This window comes from Ranitomeya variabilis, chromosome 2 (genome assembly GCF_051348905.1).
Source record: "Ranitomeya variabilis isolate aRanVar5 chromosome 2, aRanVar5.hap1, whole genome shotgun sequence".
Classification (NCBI taxonomy): domain Eukaryota; kingdom Metazoa; phylum Chordata; class Amphibia; order Anura; family Dendrobatidae; genus Ranitomeya; species Ranitomeya variabilis.
This window is the reverse complement of record NC_135233.1, coordinates 23,505,146-23,522,560: the sequence shown is the minus strand read 5'-3', so window position 1 is coordinate 23,522,560 and position 17,415 is coordinate 23,505,146. Positions and strand designations below refer to the sequence as shown.

General features: G+C 45.2%; 1 protein-coding gene across 1 annotated transcript; it reads right to left on the bottom strand.

Moving 5' to 3' along the window:
* Positions 1-3,387: 3,387 nt before the first annotated feature.
* LBH (LBH regulator of Wnt signaling pathway) lies at positions 3,388-16,793 on the bottom strand. The gene is made up of 3 exons (XM_077282115.1): positions 16,622-16,793; positions 10,203-10,299; positions 3,388-5,458 (listed from the first exon to the last, which is right to left on the bottom strand). The coding sequence occupies exons 1-3, from the start codon at positions 16,645-16,647 to the stop codon at positions 5,273-5,275; spliced, it is 309 nt and encodes a 102-aa protein (XP_077138230.1). The 5' UTR covers positions 16,648-16,793; the 3' UTR covers positions 3,388-5,272.
* Positions 16,794-17,415: the final 622 nt, after the last annotated feature.

Genomic DNA, 17,415 nt, shown 5'->3' with positions numbered 1-17,415 from the left:
AATACTGCTCCTATGTACAAGAATATAACTACTATAATACTGCCCCTATGTACAAGAATATAACTACTATAATACTGCCCCTATGTACAAGAATATAACTACTATAATACTGCTCCTGTGTACAAGAATATAACTACTATAATACTGCCCCTATGTACAAGAATATAACTAGTATAATACTGCTCCTATGTACAAGAATATAACTACTATAATACTGCCCCCTATGTACAAGAATATAACTACTATAATACTGCCCCTATGTACAAGAATATAACTACTATAATACTGCTCCTGTGTACAAGAATATAACTACTATAATCCTGCTCCTATGTACAAGAATATAACTACTATAATACTGCTCCTATGTACAAGAATATAACTGCTATAATACTGCTCCTTATGTAATATAACTAGTATAATGGGCCCATGAATTGATATGTATTATAATATATAACCTATAATATAGTATATCAGTATTTTTCAGTGTTCTGCAGGGTCTCAGGTTGTCTTACTCAGATCACCGGATCCCTCTGACACATGTGGAGAAGATGTGGGATCTGCAGCCATTATTCTCAGGAAGATTACATCTCTATCCTGGAAGTCCTGAGATCAGAAAGAAACAGAACAGGCGTCTATTGTTTCTGGCACAATGGTTTGTATTCTGGATTCTTTTCGCTGGATACATATGTATCAGGAGACCAATGAGTAATGAACGGCAGCTAAATTAAGGCAAAACTACACCGAAAACAAGATGAAAAGCGATAACACAGCTGGCAACATTCACAAGTCAGACAATTTGTGGCTGGGAATGATGGCGGCACTGGTTTGTCTATCCAATATCATAAAGGATAACATATCGTATGGTACGATTCTGTCTTTACTTTGCTTTGGGGGGGGGGGGGGGGGGGCTGGGGGGACAACTTATATGGAGAAGTTATTATATAGCAAATTAATGGAAGAGTCCAATTTTTTTTCCTAAAGAAATACACCAAATATTGTGCAGTACCTGGTTGAAAAGGCTGGTAGGGGTCATGTTAATTTCTTGGTTTAGGGGAGCCCCTGATTGAAGTGGGGGAGGGGTTGTGGAACAATTTATTTTCTTAGTGCCTGGGTGTATTTTATGCTGAGGCCTGATGCAGAGTCTAGAACATGGCCCTCTTGCCATGATCCTCTTATTACAGTGTTTTCTTTAGCGGCTGAGTCTCTTGCGTTGCTTCCCTCAGGTACCAGTGTCCAGTCGCTGCCTCTGCTCCTCAGCTCGCAGCAATAGAGCTCCCTTGCAAAATAAACACATTTTCCTGCTAAACCCTTAGGCGGTGGCACAGGTCACGTGGCCAATGATCGCCCTATGGAGGGACTACATCAGTGTAGTGTAGGGGAGGGTTACGTTGTTATGCCCAGAGCATTGCAACGTGCAGTCTGACTATTTTCATGACTAGCTTTTCACAGCATCGTGCAGGTCACCATGTTGACATACACAAGGCATCATTGTAGCAACAGCACAGTGTGATTTTTGACCTAATTGGACATCTAGCCTTAATTGCACTTTTGCTTTTTGTTTTATTAGTTTAAAAACGTTCAGTTATTTGCATCATGTGAGAACTGATTGCCTTACAGCAGAGTCTCCTTACCGGTCACTGTAGATCCTGGTATCTAAGGAGACTTTCTGCCAAGATTGGAGCCTTCTCTGATCCTGGACTCCGTTGCCTGTTATGGACGATACATACTGCTAATCTCTTATGATAAGTCCTTTTATGTAGCTTGCAAAAAGGTGGTCCGAACATTTTATACCAAGAGCAACTTGTACATTGGCCCAGATGGCTTAGGTACCCCGGAGCTTGCACCACTAGGATCTATCCCCCAATGAATGGGATGGGCAGTGGTATTTAGACACTTTGCTATATCCGGTCTGGGGGGCAGTTAGGACTACAGTGATCATACCCATGAGTGATGAGCAATCAAGACCCCCAACTATTGCATGTTTGCCACGTTAGCTGCTGGTCCTAATATCCACAGCCGGCCTGACCTATGGATATTCTCTAGTTTATGACAGGATAGGACCCTGAACAATATGATCACACATGCACTATTTATAGTCTGTTTCCATTTTAAGCTCATGGTCCGACACTGAAAACCTTACAACAAGCCATTCCCACCGGCCACATAAAAAGATGAAAGCTCAGACTGACCAGGAACGGGAAACAGTCCACATTCCTGAGCGCTGATACATCTCACAGGGTCTCGTTACGGAAAGTTTCCTTTACCAAGTAGGGGAAAGATCCCATAAGGACAAGTAATGGACAGAATACAGATCTCAGCAGTCAAGATTGATGGGATGACCTGAAGGGTTACCTCCAACTCCCAAACATGAGAAAAGAGCAGCAGGGCACGTCTCACCATTCCACTTAGTCCCTGTGTCCGGTTCCGAGCACCTGCTCAGCTATTTCCAAGAGCCTCAGACAAAATATAGCAATGGTCAGGCACACGCACTGCTGAAATAAAAATAAATAAAGGGTTTTGGTTCTGCCGATTATAGGGCCTTAGACACATTGGGGGCTGTGTTGGACTGGGTTGGCTAAGACCCACCAGAAACTGATTCTTGGCGCCCACTCTTCAACTACAAGCAAAAATAACCTCACCCTGGTACACAAGTTTACTTTTGCTTCTATGTAATATTCATTTGGCTAGCTTGTTTAATAAATAACTTGATTATTCACAATTTGAATGTATAAAGTGTAATGGCGCTACTTATTAGCACTCCTTCACAAGGGGCCTACCGGAGGATCCTCCTGTTCCCCTGCGCGCGAGTTTGAGCCTGACTGGGGGAGATGCATCAAAACTGGTGGTGAAAAAAAAAAAGAAGCAATGGTCATTGCAACCAACTTGAATTACTTCTATTTTTTATTTTTCACCTATAACTACAATTTGCAATCAAAAATTGCCAAACTGAAGCCTTAATACATTTTGCATAGTCTATAGCACTTTAAGAAGCCACACTTTGTATCAAGAGGCAAAAGTGCTGCAAAGCCAGCGAGGGAAACTTAGTCACAGGACGCTTGCGCTTTTTCCACTGGAGGGAAGTTGCATTGCACCCACAATTTCACCACAACATCTGTTATTGTGAAGTACTAGGGCCAAACCTTCTATAAAGCAACTAGAACCAAAAAGTGCTACCAATCGCCTCCTAAGACCCTCAAAGCTTGTTTCGGGACTTTGCAAACCCACAAGCTGACAATCCCCGGCCGGTGACAGATTGCCGCTACCCTGCAGACACATACAACATTCAGCACAGAGTCAGTCTGCTTCATGTCAGACGGGTATAGAGAGGAAACGGTGTTTAGGCTGAAGAGCGGCACTCGCACAAATAAAACCGCCACATCGGCTGAGTTGGAAAGCAATTTGAAACTTTTTATTTACAACTGTCACAGTGACATAATAGTTTTGGAAAAAACAAAAGCTAGCATCTCCCTGAGCCTTAAAAAATACAGAAATATATACTTATATATAACTATTATACAACAGAGTTTACTCGAGTGCTTTTTTGTTCGCGGACATTTGTAACAAATGGAAATATACAATACTCTCAAAGAGGAAAAACAGACAAATGCAAAGTAATTCCTTCCACAGTTTTTTCTTGTCCCCCCCGAGCAATCAGTAGGACTTGTAATGGATGCCAATGCACAATAGAAATCGAGAGGTCTCCGTGGATTGTCACTACTACTGGAATGCCACCATTCTATGGTTTACACATCTGCTGCACCCATCAGTGATGGTCAGTAACACTGGCACCCATACCCAATACCCATTTGTGAACCATGACCTGGAGGAGCTTTTGGCTGATGACAAGACAACCACAGATATTTTAAACGTGCAACTTGCAAGATATACATATGAGACTCTAATATTTGGACAGATTAGAACAGGAATTATTGCTGTATTGTCATTCAATAATAGGAACGAGTCTACAAAGACGTAGCATCCAGTAATGTGTGATGGTGTAGGCAAGCTCTGCATAGCCACCAGCATATTACACTGAGGTATTTACTCAATTCAACGGATAGGAAAGGCTTGAAGACCATGTGAATATCTGGTGAAGTCAAGGGCAATGATGGGTCTCAAAAAGGCATTGGGAAAGTGAAATTTACTGAAAGATTGAGGTTAATTTTTAGAGCGGTCACCATCCAGACTCATCTCAAGAAATCAATAGTCTCAAGGGCACAAATAAGTAAATACACACCTTACTAACACATGGATCATCAGGACTTTTTTTTTTAAATTTGCCCATTTTCCATTTGGGATAGACCTTTAATGCATCTTTTCAGAAGTTGGAGCCTCACAAACCCACTAAACTTTTGGCAAAGTGTTCTCAACTATTGCATTTCTTCATAACCTACAACCGCAATCAGTGAAGGACCAGGTCAAGATGGTCTACCATGCCCAAGATATTAATTCCAATGACTTGTGAGGACTTCTGAGAGCATAGGACAACACAGTAAAGCACACGCTGTCCACTTCATCCAGAAAGGAAGCGCAATGTTTGTTTTTTTCCATACCAGAGAACTCTACATACTTGTCTACAATGTTGACTTTGTTGCGGAACCGTACAAAGTTTTACTGTAAGCCAAGGAACACAACATCTCAGTACAGAACAAATACATGACACTATTGCTTCCCTGTACACAATTGAACACTGGAATTAATACTACAGAGACAGATTCAACTTTTTGATCCAATTATAAATAGTTACGACACATCGATGACATTTATAAAGTTGTCGAGAGTGACGCCAAGATGTACAACAGTTCACAAGATGACTGCTTGGCATGAACAACAACGACAACAGTTACCAGAATTGGTTCAACTAAGACTCCAGTTGGTGGACAGCTTGACGTAACATTCACATGGAGAAGTGATGAGTTGACTTTTTGCAGACAAGGCGGTTTATTAATGGTCGTTGAGTCTGTGCCTCTGTCCAAAGAATTCCTTCTTGCGTTAATCTAAGATTACATCATTGCATCTAGCCTTAGAAAAACCTCAGATTGTATTCTAATGATTGAAATAAAAAAAAAAAAAAGCAAACACTTCTTCCAAGACTTCGGGGCTTTTAATCACAACGAAGGCCATATTATTCCACCGAGAGGAAAAAAAAAAAAATAGACTCGTCACATGTGCATCTTGGAATTTGTCAGTTCGCAAAATCCTTCCTAACTGATTCATAGCTGGCCCGTTGTTGGGCAACTTTTCATCCAAAACGACAAGGGTCGTCACATGTTTACTGCTCCTTGTCATCTTTTTGGGTATCGCAGTTTGATTCCTTTTCTTCTTCCACCAGGAATTCTTCTGGAGGCCATCTGAGTTCTCCACTCTCCACATCTCCCTCTGTGGGCTCCACCACAATGGAGGGAAGCCGATCCTTCAACTTGCAGCATCGTTCAAAGTCTGAAGGGTCTGGGAATATCTAAAAAGGAGAAAAAACAGGAAAGCGTCAAGTCAGGAAAAACCATTAAAAAAAAAGTAAGCAAGATCCAAGTAAAAGGCATATCAAGAAAAACATTCAAATTGGTCAATACGATTTCTAGAATACTTAAGCCAAAAACTAGTAGGTTAAATGGCAAACTGTCATAGAAGGACTCCAAGGAAGGAAAGAAAGCTGTTCTGGTAATGCTGCGCAACCTATGACTGCCAGTTGGAGTTGAAGGATCACAATTTCTTGCAAAACATTACTCTACAGAGGCAAACACCAGGTTAGTACCAAGTGTCTTGGCATGGGGTAGAACTTCCAATACTAGCTTGAGCCTTTCAAGTCCCCCATCACATGTTTAAAGATCTAATTTGGTAACTGAGGAGCAAACTACATCTACATATTTATCTCTAGACCTAGATAGACCACAAAGATGACCAACGTCTTACTAGCATTGAAGATATGATCAAGCATGGTAATAGAAGGCCTCCATACATGGTAGACTAAAGTTGCCAAACCAGCCAATATCTGCAGGATCTGCCAAAGAATCAATGCCTATGGTGGCCTCAAAAGAAGGTGTTGGGGAAGAGAAGGATCTCACTGCTGAATTTCTAACTGCCTATCCTTTTGTTATTCCCGGAGTTCAGACTCTTCTTCTGGTAGTGTTTTGAGGAAGACAGGAGTCTGGCAGCAGCTCTGAGAACATAGGAGCGTTTGGCCGAGCCAAGTGTTTCTGTTCATGGAGGAGTCAGGAGAGATGGCTGCCTGCCAAATAATCATTCGTCCATCAGACATCTAATGTGTAGGGGGGCCTTTCACTCCAAGATATGTTTTACTGAATGGAAGACAGTCAACAACTCCACAAAAGGCGGCCATTCACATTAGATCATAGACAAACCTGCCAACTTTGGTGGGACTGTCCAACCCTTGAGTTTGGGTAAATGTAGGAAAAAGACAAAGTTGGCAGCCAACATACCCCATTTTGTCCATCACTATTCATTGCAGCAAGAGATCTGACTGTGGCTTATTCCGCTCACCATCAAAAACACAAATGCACACCCTGCCCAGTATGATCATCAGGTAAAATATGCAACATCTTCTCCACATCTGATTTTAAGAGTAGGGTCCAGACATCCCCCATAAACATGAAATGGCCCTAAGATAACTTAAAAGACGTTGTGATGATCTATTAGGACAGGTCATCAATATCAGAACAGCAGGGGTCCAGTAGTAGATCCTGCCAGACACCCCTTACCCATCTCATACTGGAGACTCACTGCAAGTCTGGATAACCCCTTTAACTTCTACTACAAAAAAACGACATTACAGCACATGTGCACCCTCTCCAATTCAGACAGAGGATATTCGAGAGCTAATGACCTTTGTGACTAACATTTCTGCAAAGCTAAAGATTGCAATGGAATTAAAAGCTGCAATCTCTGCAGATTCTCATTTCCTACCCACAAGCCTACTTTTTTTTAGTTTTTCAGTCTTAAAGTTTGTTAATTTTTGTTATTACAAAATTTTTTTGAACAAAACTTTTCAAACTTTGCAAAAAACTTTTTTCATCTATAGGGTTCACTTTTTGCGTTCCGCTCTGAGAAAGTTAAGCCTATAAGCCGGGTTTTTCATGTATAGCAAACCATTCTGTCTTCTGGGCTTTGTGTCCTTGTTTTAGGATTAGGGCTTGTCAACACGCGGCTCAAACAAAGTCACAGATGAAAGATTAGCCCAGAATATGAGGAACGTGATTACTAATGAATGAGCGGCCCTACATGATCCAGTCACTGATGGAAGCTTCTAGATGTTCATGACCAATAAGTTATTGGACATAGCCCAAGCAGAGCCCATAGACCACAACTTAAGGATTACACCTTTAATTATAAGCTCCTCTTCCAGGCATGCTCTCCTATTTAAGGGGGCACAGAATTCAACAATACCATAAATTACTACCAATCACTAGAATCATCCTGAAAAATGGACCCTAGAGGGGGGTGACAACTCACTTTTGCAAATTTCTCACAAATTAGGACTTTGTTTTTGTGACTTCACTTTTTCCCAAAACCCATATTTTTTGTTAGCTATGCATCAGTTAAAACAAAATGACAGGAGAAAAAAAGAAAATCTAAGATCAGTAAAAAGAAAAAGCAAAGCCGCCATTCCGCCTTGTTTTTTTGTAGCGTTCATTGTTCAGTGAAAATTACCCAACCGGATTCTCCAGGTCTGTACAATTGTACAGATACTAAACAGGGTTGTGTTATTTTAGTATTAAAAAAAAAAAAAAAAAAAGTGTGAGGTTTTCTGTGTGCAATGTGACATTTTTGGGGCACAAGACAATCAATTTTTTATTGTGGAGTCTGAAAAATGGCAATTTTGTAGTATTGATTTTTTTATGTACATGATCACTGTATGGGTCGTTTATTTTGATAACACTTTACAGCTGCAGTAATGCCGATTTATTTTTATTTTTTAGCTGGGCAAAAGCAGGTAATTAAGTTTATATTTAAAAAAAAAAAAAAAAATGGCGTTAGGCCTAGTACCTAAGAATGACCGATCCCCAGCTTAATACTGCAGTAGCGAAGCATTGCTGTATATAGTGTAGATCGTGGCCTCCTATGATGTCTGCCGCTGGGCTGCTCAGGAGTACAAGATGGCAGCAACTGGGGCCTAAATCAGACCCCCAGCTGGCATGGCAACCAATGGCACCTTGAGGTTACCCCATAGGGAAGCCTAACGGGCACCCGAACTACTGTGCTGTCAATTACTTAAGGGGTTAAACAGCAGCAGTCTGAGCTGGCTAGTGCCGCTGCCATTACAGGCAGAGTCTGGCTGCACAACACCAATATTGTAGACAGGCCAAACTGGTTGCCATGGGTAACAACTCTGCTTTTTATTTGCACCAATCATGCGCCATCCCTCATTTTTCTGAGGCCTTGTGGAAGATGAAAGCAGCAACCTCATTGGTCGCCATGGGCAACTACTTCACTTCTCCCTTCCATTGTGCGTTTGTCGAATTTACATCCATATCTCCCTTGGAATCTCAACGACAACAGAAGAGGAGACCAGAATATTATATAGTCGGCATACACCGCCAACATGAGCGAGCGCCATACGCTGCTGTTTACCCAACAGATTGACTGTGGCAATCGCCATCATCAGTATTCAGACGGTGGTTACTGACGTACATGCCCAATGGCACCCTTCACATGCCCGCTTGCTGATGGACTGCCATGGCAGCCAGGACCCTATTGACTAGCCGCCATCTTGATCAAATACTAGCGATCATAGGTTACAGTCTTACATTTGCCAACAATAAAAAAATTGTTAAAATGGAGTCCAATAAGGACCAAGGAGGAGACGAGTTTACACATTTTACCTCCCTAACCCACGGTCGTAAAGTTACCGTACAGTCCCTACACCTCCAGTATACAGACTGTGCCGGTATATGGTCCCAGAGCAACAAAACACTCACCCCTATTCTAGCCAACATCTCTGCAACTTGGCAGGTGAATGGTCAATGCAAAAAGGCAGCACAGTATAGACCACTTCTATTGACACTGTATTGCAGATCTATGCAGCACATGTATAATACCGCCATGCAGTGGAGCGGCACATTATCTATAGCTACTATAGATGCCGAAAGAGCTGCAAATAGAGACCCGCCTCCACACCTGCAAGAATTAAAGGTGCATTCACCTTTAAGAAGCTGCAGCGGGTCACGACAGACAATAGAGATCAGAATGAACCACGTCAGAATGGCGCGCTGCGCCCGTGCCGGATTCTTCGAAGTCTGCTTGGCTCCAGGCCTTTCATGCACAAGTGAGCGATTCTCATTAGCACGAGCAATGAACGTAGAGGCGGCAGCGGACTCATTCATAATAACCTCAGTGTTTCTAGAAAGCGCGGCCCGCCAGTAACCGCTCCAGAATAAGACCGCTCTGTATCAGGGGACAAATGCCAGCACCGCATCACATTAAGACTGGACTACAAGTTATGAAATTATTTATAACTGTTCAAAAAAATATATGAGAAAGGAAATAGTCTTTTGAGGAATGACTGAAGATGAGCTCCATGTTACATTACAGGGAGCTGCTTAGACAAGATTACACATAACACCCCCTTATCCTAAATCTTCAGACCTAGCAGAGATACGTCCTCCTAGAGCTCCTCAATTGTCCAAAACCACCAGGTATCACATTGGAGCAGAGTAGAGCAGCCGTCAGGTATCGTGCAGCCCCCTTATCTCAGATTCCACTACGATGAATCCCCCCACTGTATCCCAGGTGAAGTCAAGCCTAGCTACAGAGATTATTTCCCTAAACGCAATGGCCTAGCTAGGGGCATCGCCTTACCCCATGGCAGCAACCAGTCCTAGAACGGCACATGCCCTACCAGCCCCCCCTCTACCAGCCCCCTGAGAATAGTGAAACCAACCCTGGTACATTCTAGGGGTAACTCATACTAGTACCCAGCTTTCCCATTAACCTTAAGACTTGTTGAAAATACACATCCACTGCAATTCTAATGAGAATTCACCCAGCTTTCCAAGTCACCTAATCAGTCATAATTGGGAAACCTGGGAAATAACCAAAAACAGCAGCAATTAGTTACCACAAATTTGCCATTTTGGACACCAGAACAGCTGCCTTATTGGTTGTCTGCCAAAAACGCAAGAAAAGTTTAGCTTGCCAAAAGACCGCCTGGCGAAATATCCAGAGGCAGAATTTTCCTTTGAACGTACCTGATAAGAATCTTTGCGAGGGCTTAAGCCGATTTCGTCCATGGGTTGAGTGTTCATTATAACCTCAGTCATTTCAGCTGATCTCAAGTAATCAGTGCTGCAAGAGGAAAAAAATATAATTAAGATCCTCATCCTCCGCTATAATTATGCTGTAAGAAAACCTTTCAAGACAGTGCGGTCAAAGACAATTCACCAAAAAGGAACAAAAAAAATATATAAAATTGTCCAGTTATAAATTTTCCATGTTTATGTTTCAGCTGATGCTTGTTACAATGTATCAATACAATAAAATCATTAAAACAAATGTACGCTTTAGGTTGGCTCTCCACATGTACATTACCCAAATCTCCTACAACTTGGGAGAAACTTAAGATCTAAAATCCATATCTGATCCTCCCATCCATCCCCTTGCTCATGGTACAAATGGTAAAAATCTGGATCAAGTGATTGGTATGCCAAGAACCCATTTCTAAGATCAGTAATGAAATGCCACCATTTGTTCCAATGCGAAGGCGATTATACAAATTTTTGGCCCCTGGTGGGTAATGCATGGAGAAAGCAGGAGTATTGTTCCAGCAGGGGAATCATCAGTTATGTTTTGCTCCCAGTAGATGAGTATGGTAGTTCTAATATGAACGCAGATGTCAGGGACAGTTTGTGATACACTTGCTCATGCTAAACCCACTAAACCACCTTCTATACAAATGTATTCCCCTAAGACCCCAATAGTCATGACATACGGTAAAATGGTGGACAAAAATGTGTCCCATATATACTCCTCCAGCAACGCATCTTTAAAAGTGAAATACACCTAAATGTACCCTCCATCAAGACAGGTTTAGTACAGCGATGCAATGGGAATTTGGAACACTGGAGGTCAAGTCAAGTCCATGTAGTTCGGAGAGGTTCGGTACGTCACCTATGGACAGGTTAAAGGTCATTTCCAAAAGTCCTTTAAAAAAAGCAATAGGACATTCTGTAGGATTATCTAAAACAATTTTTTCTTGTAGAATATATTTCTAAACCAGGGGGTCCCCAAAAATAATAGATACGGTATTTTGTTGGCATCTGCAGAATTGCTTCAGTGACATCTCACCAATATGTTCTAGAACTAACTTTCTGGAGAGATTTTAGGAACTTTCATTAGCCTATACAGGACATTGCTGGAAAGGGGGTGGGAAATGTCAGATTACCGACTGATCTTGACATGTAATCCCACAGGATCATTCAGTCGGCTATTGGGTAACCAAGAGGAAGTTTAAGATATTCTTGACCGACCACAATCACTACTTTATATCAAGAGTCTCCAGACACATTACACCACCTGCTCTCCTAATAAAGGACCTGCGCTACTATAAATCTATAGGTTCCAGTCCCTTTAAGATGTTTACTTGCAGCAGAAATGTCAAATATCTCATTTGTTCAGTCACGAGAAGTCAGCGACACGCTGCAGAACACCCACAGCCCGCCATTCATCAGACCCAGAACAATAGGCTCCAAGGTAAAAAGACTGGAAATACTGCAGAACCTGCACAACCCCACACCTTAACCAAACAGCCGATATAGGGCACAAAAGCTCCAGAAGAACCACAAAGCTCCCAAAAAACAAAGCCACAGTCAAGGAGAAGATTTATAAAGGGGCCAAGGAAAAGTACAAAGAAGAAGAAAAGGAAGAGAACAGAAGAGGAAGGATGTAGACATCAATAGAGGCACATTCTATGGTCCTTACACCCTGGACTGACCCGAAAGAATTGCTTTATGGTCCAATCGCACACAGCGCTGACCCTACAGAACTGCACTATGGTCCATTCACACACAGGGCTGACCCTACAGAACTGCACTATGGTCCATTCATACACAGGCTGACCCTACAGAACTGCACTATTGTCCATTCATACACAGGGCTGACCCTACAGAACTGCACTATGGTCCATTCATACACAGGACTGACCCTACAGAACTGCACTATGGTCCATTCATACACAGGGCTGACCCTACAGAACTGCACTATGGTCCATTCATACACAGGGCTGACCCTACAGAACTGCACTATGGCCCATTCACACACAGGACTGACCCTACAGAAGTGCACTATGTTCCATTCACACACACGGCTGACCCTACAGAACTGCACTATGGTCCATTCACACACAGGGCTGACCCTACAGAACTGCACTATGGTCCATTCACACACAGGGCTGACCCTACAGAACTGCACTATGGCCCATTCACACACACAGGGCTGACCCTACAGAACTGCACTATGGTCCATTCACACACACAGGGCTGACCCTACAGAACTGCACTATGGTCCATTCACATACACAGGGCTGACCCTACAGAACTGCACTATGGCCCATTCACACACAGGACTGACCCTACAGAAGTGCACTATGGTCCATTCACATACACAGGGCTGACCCTACAGAACTGCACTATGGCCCATTCACACACAGGACTGACCCTACAGAAGTGCACTATGGCTCATTCATACACCCAGGGCTGACCCTATAGAACTGCACTATGGTCCATTCATACACAGGGCTGACCCTACAGAACTGCACTATGGTCCATTCATACACAGGGCTGACCCTACAGAACTGCACTATGGTCCATTCATACACAGGGCTGAGCCTACAGAACTGCACTATGGTCCATTCATACACAGGGCTGACCCTACAGAACTGCACTATGGTCCATTCATACACAGGGCTGACCCTACAGAACTGCACTATGGTCCATTCATACACAGGGCTGACCCTACAGAACTGCACTATGGCCCTGCACTATGGCCCATTCACACACAGGACTGACCCTACAGAAGTGCACTATGGTCCATTCACACACAGGGCTGACCCTATAGAACTGCACTATGATCCATTCACACACACAGGGCTGACCCTACAGAAGTGCACTATGGTCCATTCATACACAGGGCTGACCCTACAGAACTGCACTATGGTCCATTCATACACAGGGCTGACCCTACAGAACTGCACTATGGCCCATTCGCACACACAGGGCTGACCCTACAGAACTGCACTATGGCCCATTCACACACAGGGCTGACCCTACAGAAGTGCACTATGGTCCATTCGCACACACAGGGCTGACCCTACAGAACTGCACTATGGCCCATTCGCACACACAGGGCTGACCCTACAGAACTGCACTATGGCCCATTCACACACAGGACTGACCCTACAGAAGTGCACTATGGTCCATTCACACACAGGGCTGACCCTATAGAACTGCACTATGATCCATTCACACACACAGGGCTGACCCTACAGAAGTGCACTATGGTCCATTCGCGCACACAGGGCTGACCCTACAGAACTGCACTATGGTCCATTCGCACACACAGGGCTGACCCTACAGAACTGCACTATGGCCCATTCATACACCCAGGGCTGACCCTACAGAACTGCACTATGGTCTATATAAATGACCAGCAATGGACAGACAGAAGGCGGCCCCCTATGCATATATTTTTGCCCTTTGCAGTCCAGTAGCTCATAATGCCCGGATCCACTTGCTTTGGAGTTAGAATGGGGCCTTTCACCCCATGGGTCCCTGTACGGCTTCACAGGTTGCCCCAATGACATATCCGCCCCTGGGTTAGACATTGGCTACATTATACACATCTCCATACACCTGATTGACCGTACAGACCCATCTCACCATACATTTCTGCACGCTGAGATAATCGGGACCGTTTTATTCCAGCATCCATCAGAGAAGCAGATGAGCAATTTCTTTTGATGAGGATATGGTAATTGTGATTTTACAGCTGACCGTAATTGCTACCCACACGTTTATATCCAGATTTGTATATACAGATATCACTTATTCATTATGATTCAATGTGTCCATAAAAATAACATTTTAATAAAGTCACAACCGATGTCCTGAAGCCAGTTACAAAAATATAGCGATCCTATGCAAGGTTAGTGTCTTCAAACTGGAGCCGTGCCCCTTGTGGGCTGTAAGACCGCCTTATAAAAGGAGAAGAGGTCCAGCAAAAAAATATCCAATATCAAGAGTTCCCACTGCAGAGACAGCCAGCCATCAGATGTTCTTGCTGTGGAAATTTGTTGTCACCAGCACTAATAGAACACCCCTTTAAGAGCGAGCAAGTAGATTTGCTATAGAAATTTCTGTAATTTTTCCATTTCAATTGGTCCAGTTGCAGCTGGCTAATCAAGCCCATTCGACTGAATTTCGGCAACGCATTTTCTAGTTGTGAATATCCCTTTAAATATTCCGATCCTGATGATGGTGGACAGGAGAATTGGGGCAGGATTACATGAGGCATCTCCAGGAAACTGATAAGCAGCAATTTCTCAATGAACATGAGCCCATCAGTGATTCATCATGGCCGAGCGTGAATGAGGAGGGTGGCAGCAACCAGAACATTCCCATTCACAGGACGGATCACAATGACATCAGCTGCATGGAACCAATGTGAGGCCGTGTCATCATGTATGACGGACACATGGGACTGACATACTACATGCTAAGAACTCTACATCTGTGTATAGCACCAGTATCAGCCATGATCACTCGCCCAGAGCCCGCAGCGCCCACGGAGAAGAGCCAGCCTGCGCCTCTCCAGTCACTAAAGATGCAGACGATCAATAGGTAATTGTCAGCACAAAGCATCCAGGTGTCTGCAAAGTTCATCCAAACCTAGAAGAGGAGCAGAGCCAAACGTGCTGCACTGCTTGTGCAAAAGGGGTTAGAAAGTATATAGAGCTGCAGTCCTATGTAACACCATGCAGTAAACAGGGCAATCTGACCATGGTACGTGCAAAACGGCAAATTCAGATCTCTGCTCCAGCACTAAGCTCGGCCAAATGCGGAAACTAATGCAATTACTGCGGATCAGCGCCAGCTTATGGCAGCTAGAAGAGTCTAATATCTTCCATCCTGCCCAGGCCCAACTAAGACTTCCTGTTATTCCCCAATACAGAACCCAAGAAGGGGACACTGCCCACCTCCTCCTAAAGCAGCCCCCCCCCCCAAGAACAAAACCTCTGCCCAGCAGCTCAGCCGCTTCTACAGGATTGTCCAGTCTTTCCATCCAGGTACCCCAGTCTCCCACCCCCAGGTATTCCTTTATCTTCTTGCAAGCCTGCCCCTCTGAATAACCCCCACACACTCCACTACAGCCTGCCCCTCTGAATAACCCCCACACACTCCACTACAGCCTGCCCCTCTGAATAACCCCCACACACTCCACTACAGCCTGCCCCTCTGAATAACCCCCACACACTCCACTACAGCCTGCCCCTCTGAATAACCCCCACACACTCCACTACAGCCTGCCCCTCTGAATAACCCCCACACACTCCACTACAGCCTGCCCCTCTGAATAACCCCCACACACTCCACTACAGCCTGCCCCTCTGAATAACCCCCACACACTCCACTACAGCCTGCCCCTGTAAGTACCCCCCTATCAGCCAGGGACCACACTCCCTACCAGAGCCTGCTCCTCCAAGTACCCCCCTGGCTCCCGAACTCAACCTGCCCCTTCAGATACCCCCACCTCTCTTGCTATCAAATTCAAAGAAGCTTTATTGGCATGACCAAATAAACATTAGTTTTGCCAAAGCACAGTGCCCCTCCACGTACCCCTCTTTCCCTACCAGAGCCTGCTCCTTTAAGTACTGTAGCTCCAACACCCCCTACCCCGGTCCTCACCTCATGATCCCCATCTCTTCCTTTTACACCACCCCTCTCCAGCACGCTCCTATAAGTGCCCCCTCATGATCCAGGGCCAGGCTCACACAACTTCAGCCTGCCTGCACCTATCCCCCCTCCCTATCTGCCTCTCCAGGTACTCCCCCTTAATCTGCCCCCTCTAATTACCCCCTCTGTTCATTCCCCAGTCTCCCCCTCTGACTAATTCAGCTTGACTCCCAAGTACCACCTACCCCCTAAATCTGCCCCCTCCAGGTACCCCCTCTTCCATCCCCAGTCTACCCTTCCAGGTACCCCTTCTCTCCCACCCCGATAAGCCCCCTAGAACCCCCCCACCTCTGTCTCCCCAGTGGCTCCAAACAATTCATAACATCATCATCATTAAAAGAAACAATGTAACAAAGCCGGATTAACCCGTCACCTCCCTGGTGTCCGGATCACCGGGCGGCAGACACAGCGCCTACTGCCCCCCGGCACACGGCGACCCCCAGCCCCTCACCTTCCCCCCGGACACCAGATGCCCCCCAGCCTCATTAACCCTCTAACAGCCAGACACTTCTGATCATTTATTACTTTCACTTCCATCTCCACCCGCCAGGACCCCGCGTCCATCCGCCCGCAGACCCCCACCAAGCCTTCCCACCAAGCCTTCCCACCAGTCAGTAACAATGTTGCAGCCATGCAGGGGTTAATCCACGGGAGCCACTTACCAAGGAATAGGGTAAAATACAGACATGAAGTCCCGAGAAGCTGGGGGGAAAGTCCTGTCTTAAAGAAGTCACACAAAAGGGGTCCGAGTGCTGCCGGGGGGTCTGCAGACAAAGCCCAGGCGCAGCAGCCAGCGACACACAGCACGGAGCGAGAACCGAGGCACACTGTCCCGCACAGCGTGCGCAGCGCCGCCTTATATCACATAGGGGGTGGGGCCTGCCGGGAGCCCCGCCCACCGCTGCTGACGTCACCCAAAGCATGAATGGCCCGAGCCTGAGCTCATCCCCTGGATACAATGAGCGGAGGACATTCATGCGGCTCCTCCGCCGCCCAATCAGCGCGCACCTCCGCAATCACCCGCGGCCCCGGCGCCCGCTCCCGTCCGCTCCCGCCGGCTTCATGAAGCCCCCAATCTTCTGTCTGCAGCCCCTCCGCTCCCCCAGATCACTCTCTGCTCCTTTCCCTTTAAGAAAAAATAGGACTAAGCAGCGCAATTGATCATGGAGCTAAATATAACCGACCGCCAACTTCATGCAACGAGGCCGATTTCATGGGGTTTATCCATGGCCTCCATTATCTGACCGTGTGAGCGGCAAAGTCTGGAGCGGACTGTGTACAGAGGGCTAGAGATGGGTGAGGGTGGGTAATATTGGGTAGAGATGGGTAATGGTGGGTAGAGATGGGTGAGGGTGGGTAATATTGGGTAGAGATGGGTAATGGTCGGTAGAGATGGGTAATGGATAATATTGGGTAGAGATGGGTAATGGTGGGTAGAGATGGGTGAGGGTGGGTT

What these genes read in the sequence shown, in the direction of transcription:
- LBH (XM_077282115.1), bottom strand. Translation starts at nt 16,647, where the DNA reads ATGTCTGTATTTTACCCTATTCCTTG. An exon ending in GTATTTTACCCTATTCCTTG is followed by an intron (nt 10,300 to 16,621) that starts GTAAGTGGCTCC and finishes TTCCTCTTGCAG; the next exon opens with CACTGATTACTTGAGATCAG. An exon ending in CTCGCAAAGATTCTTATCAG is followed by an intron (nt 5,459 to 10,202) that starts GTACGTTCAAAG and finishes TCTCCTTTTTAG; the next exon opens with ATATTCCCAGACCCTTCAGA.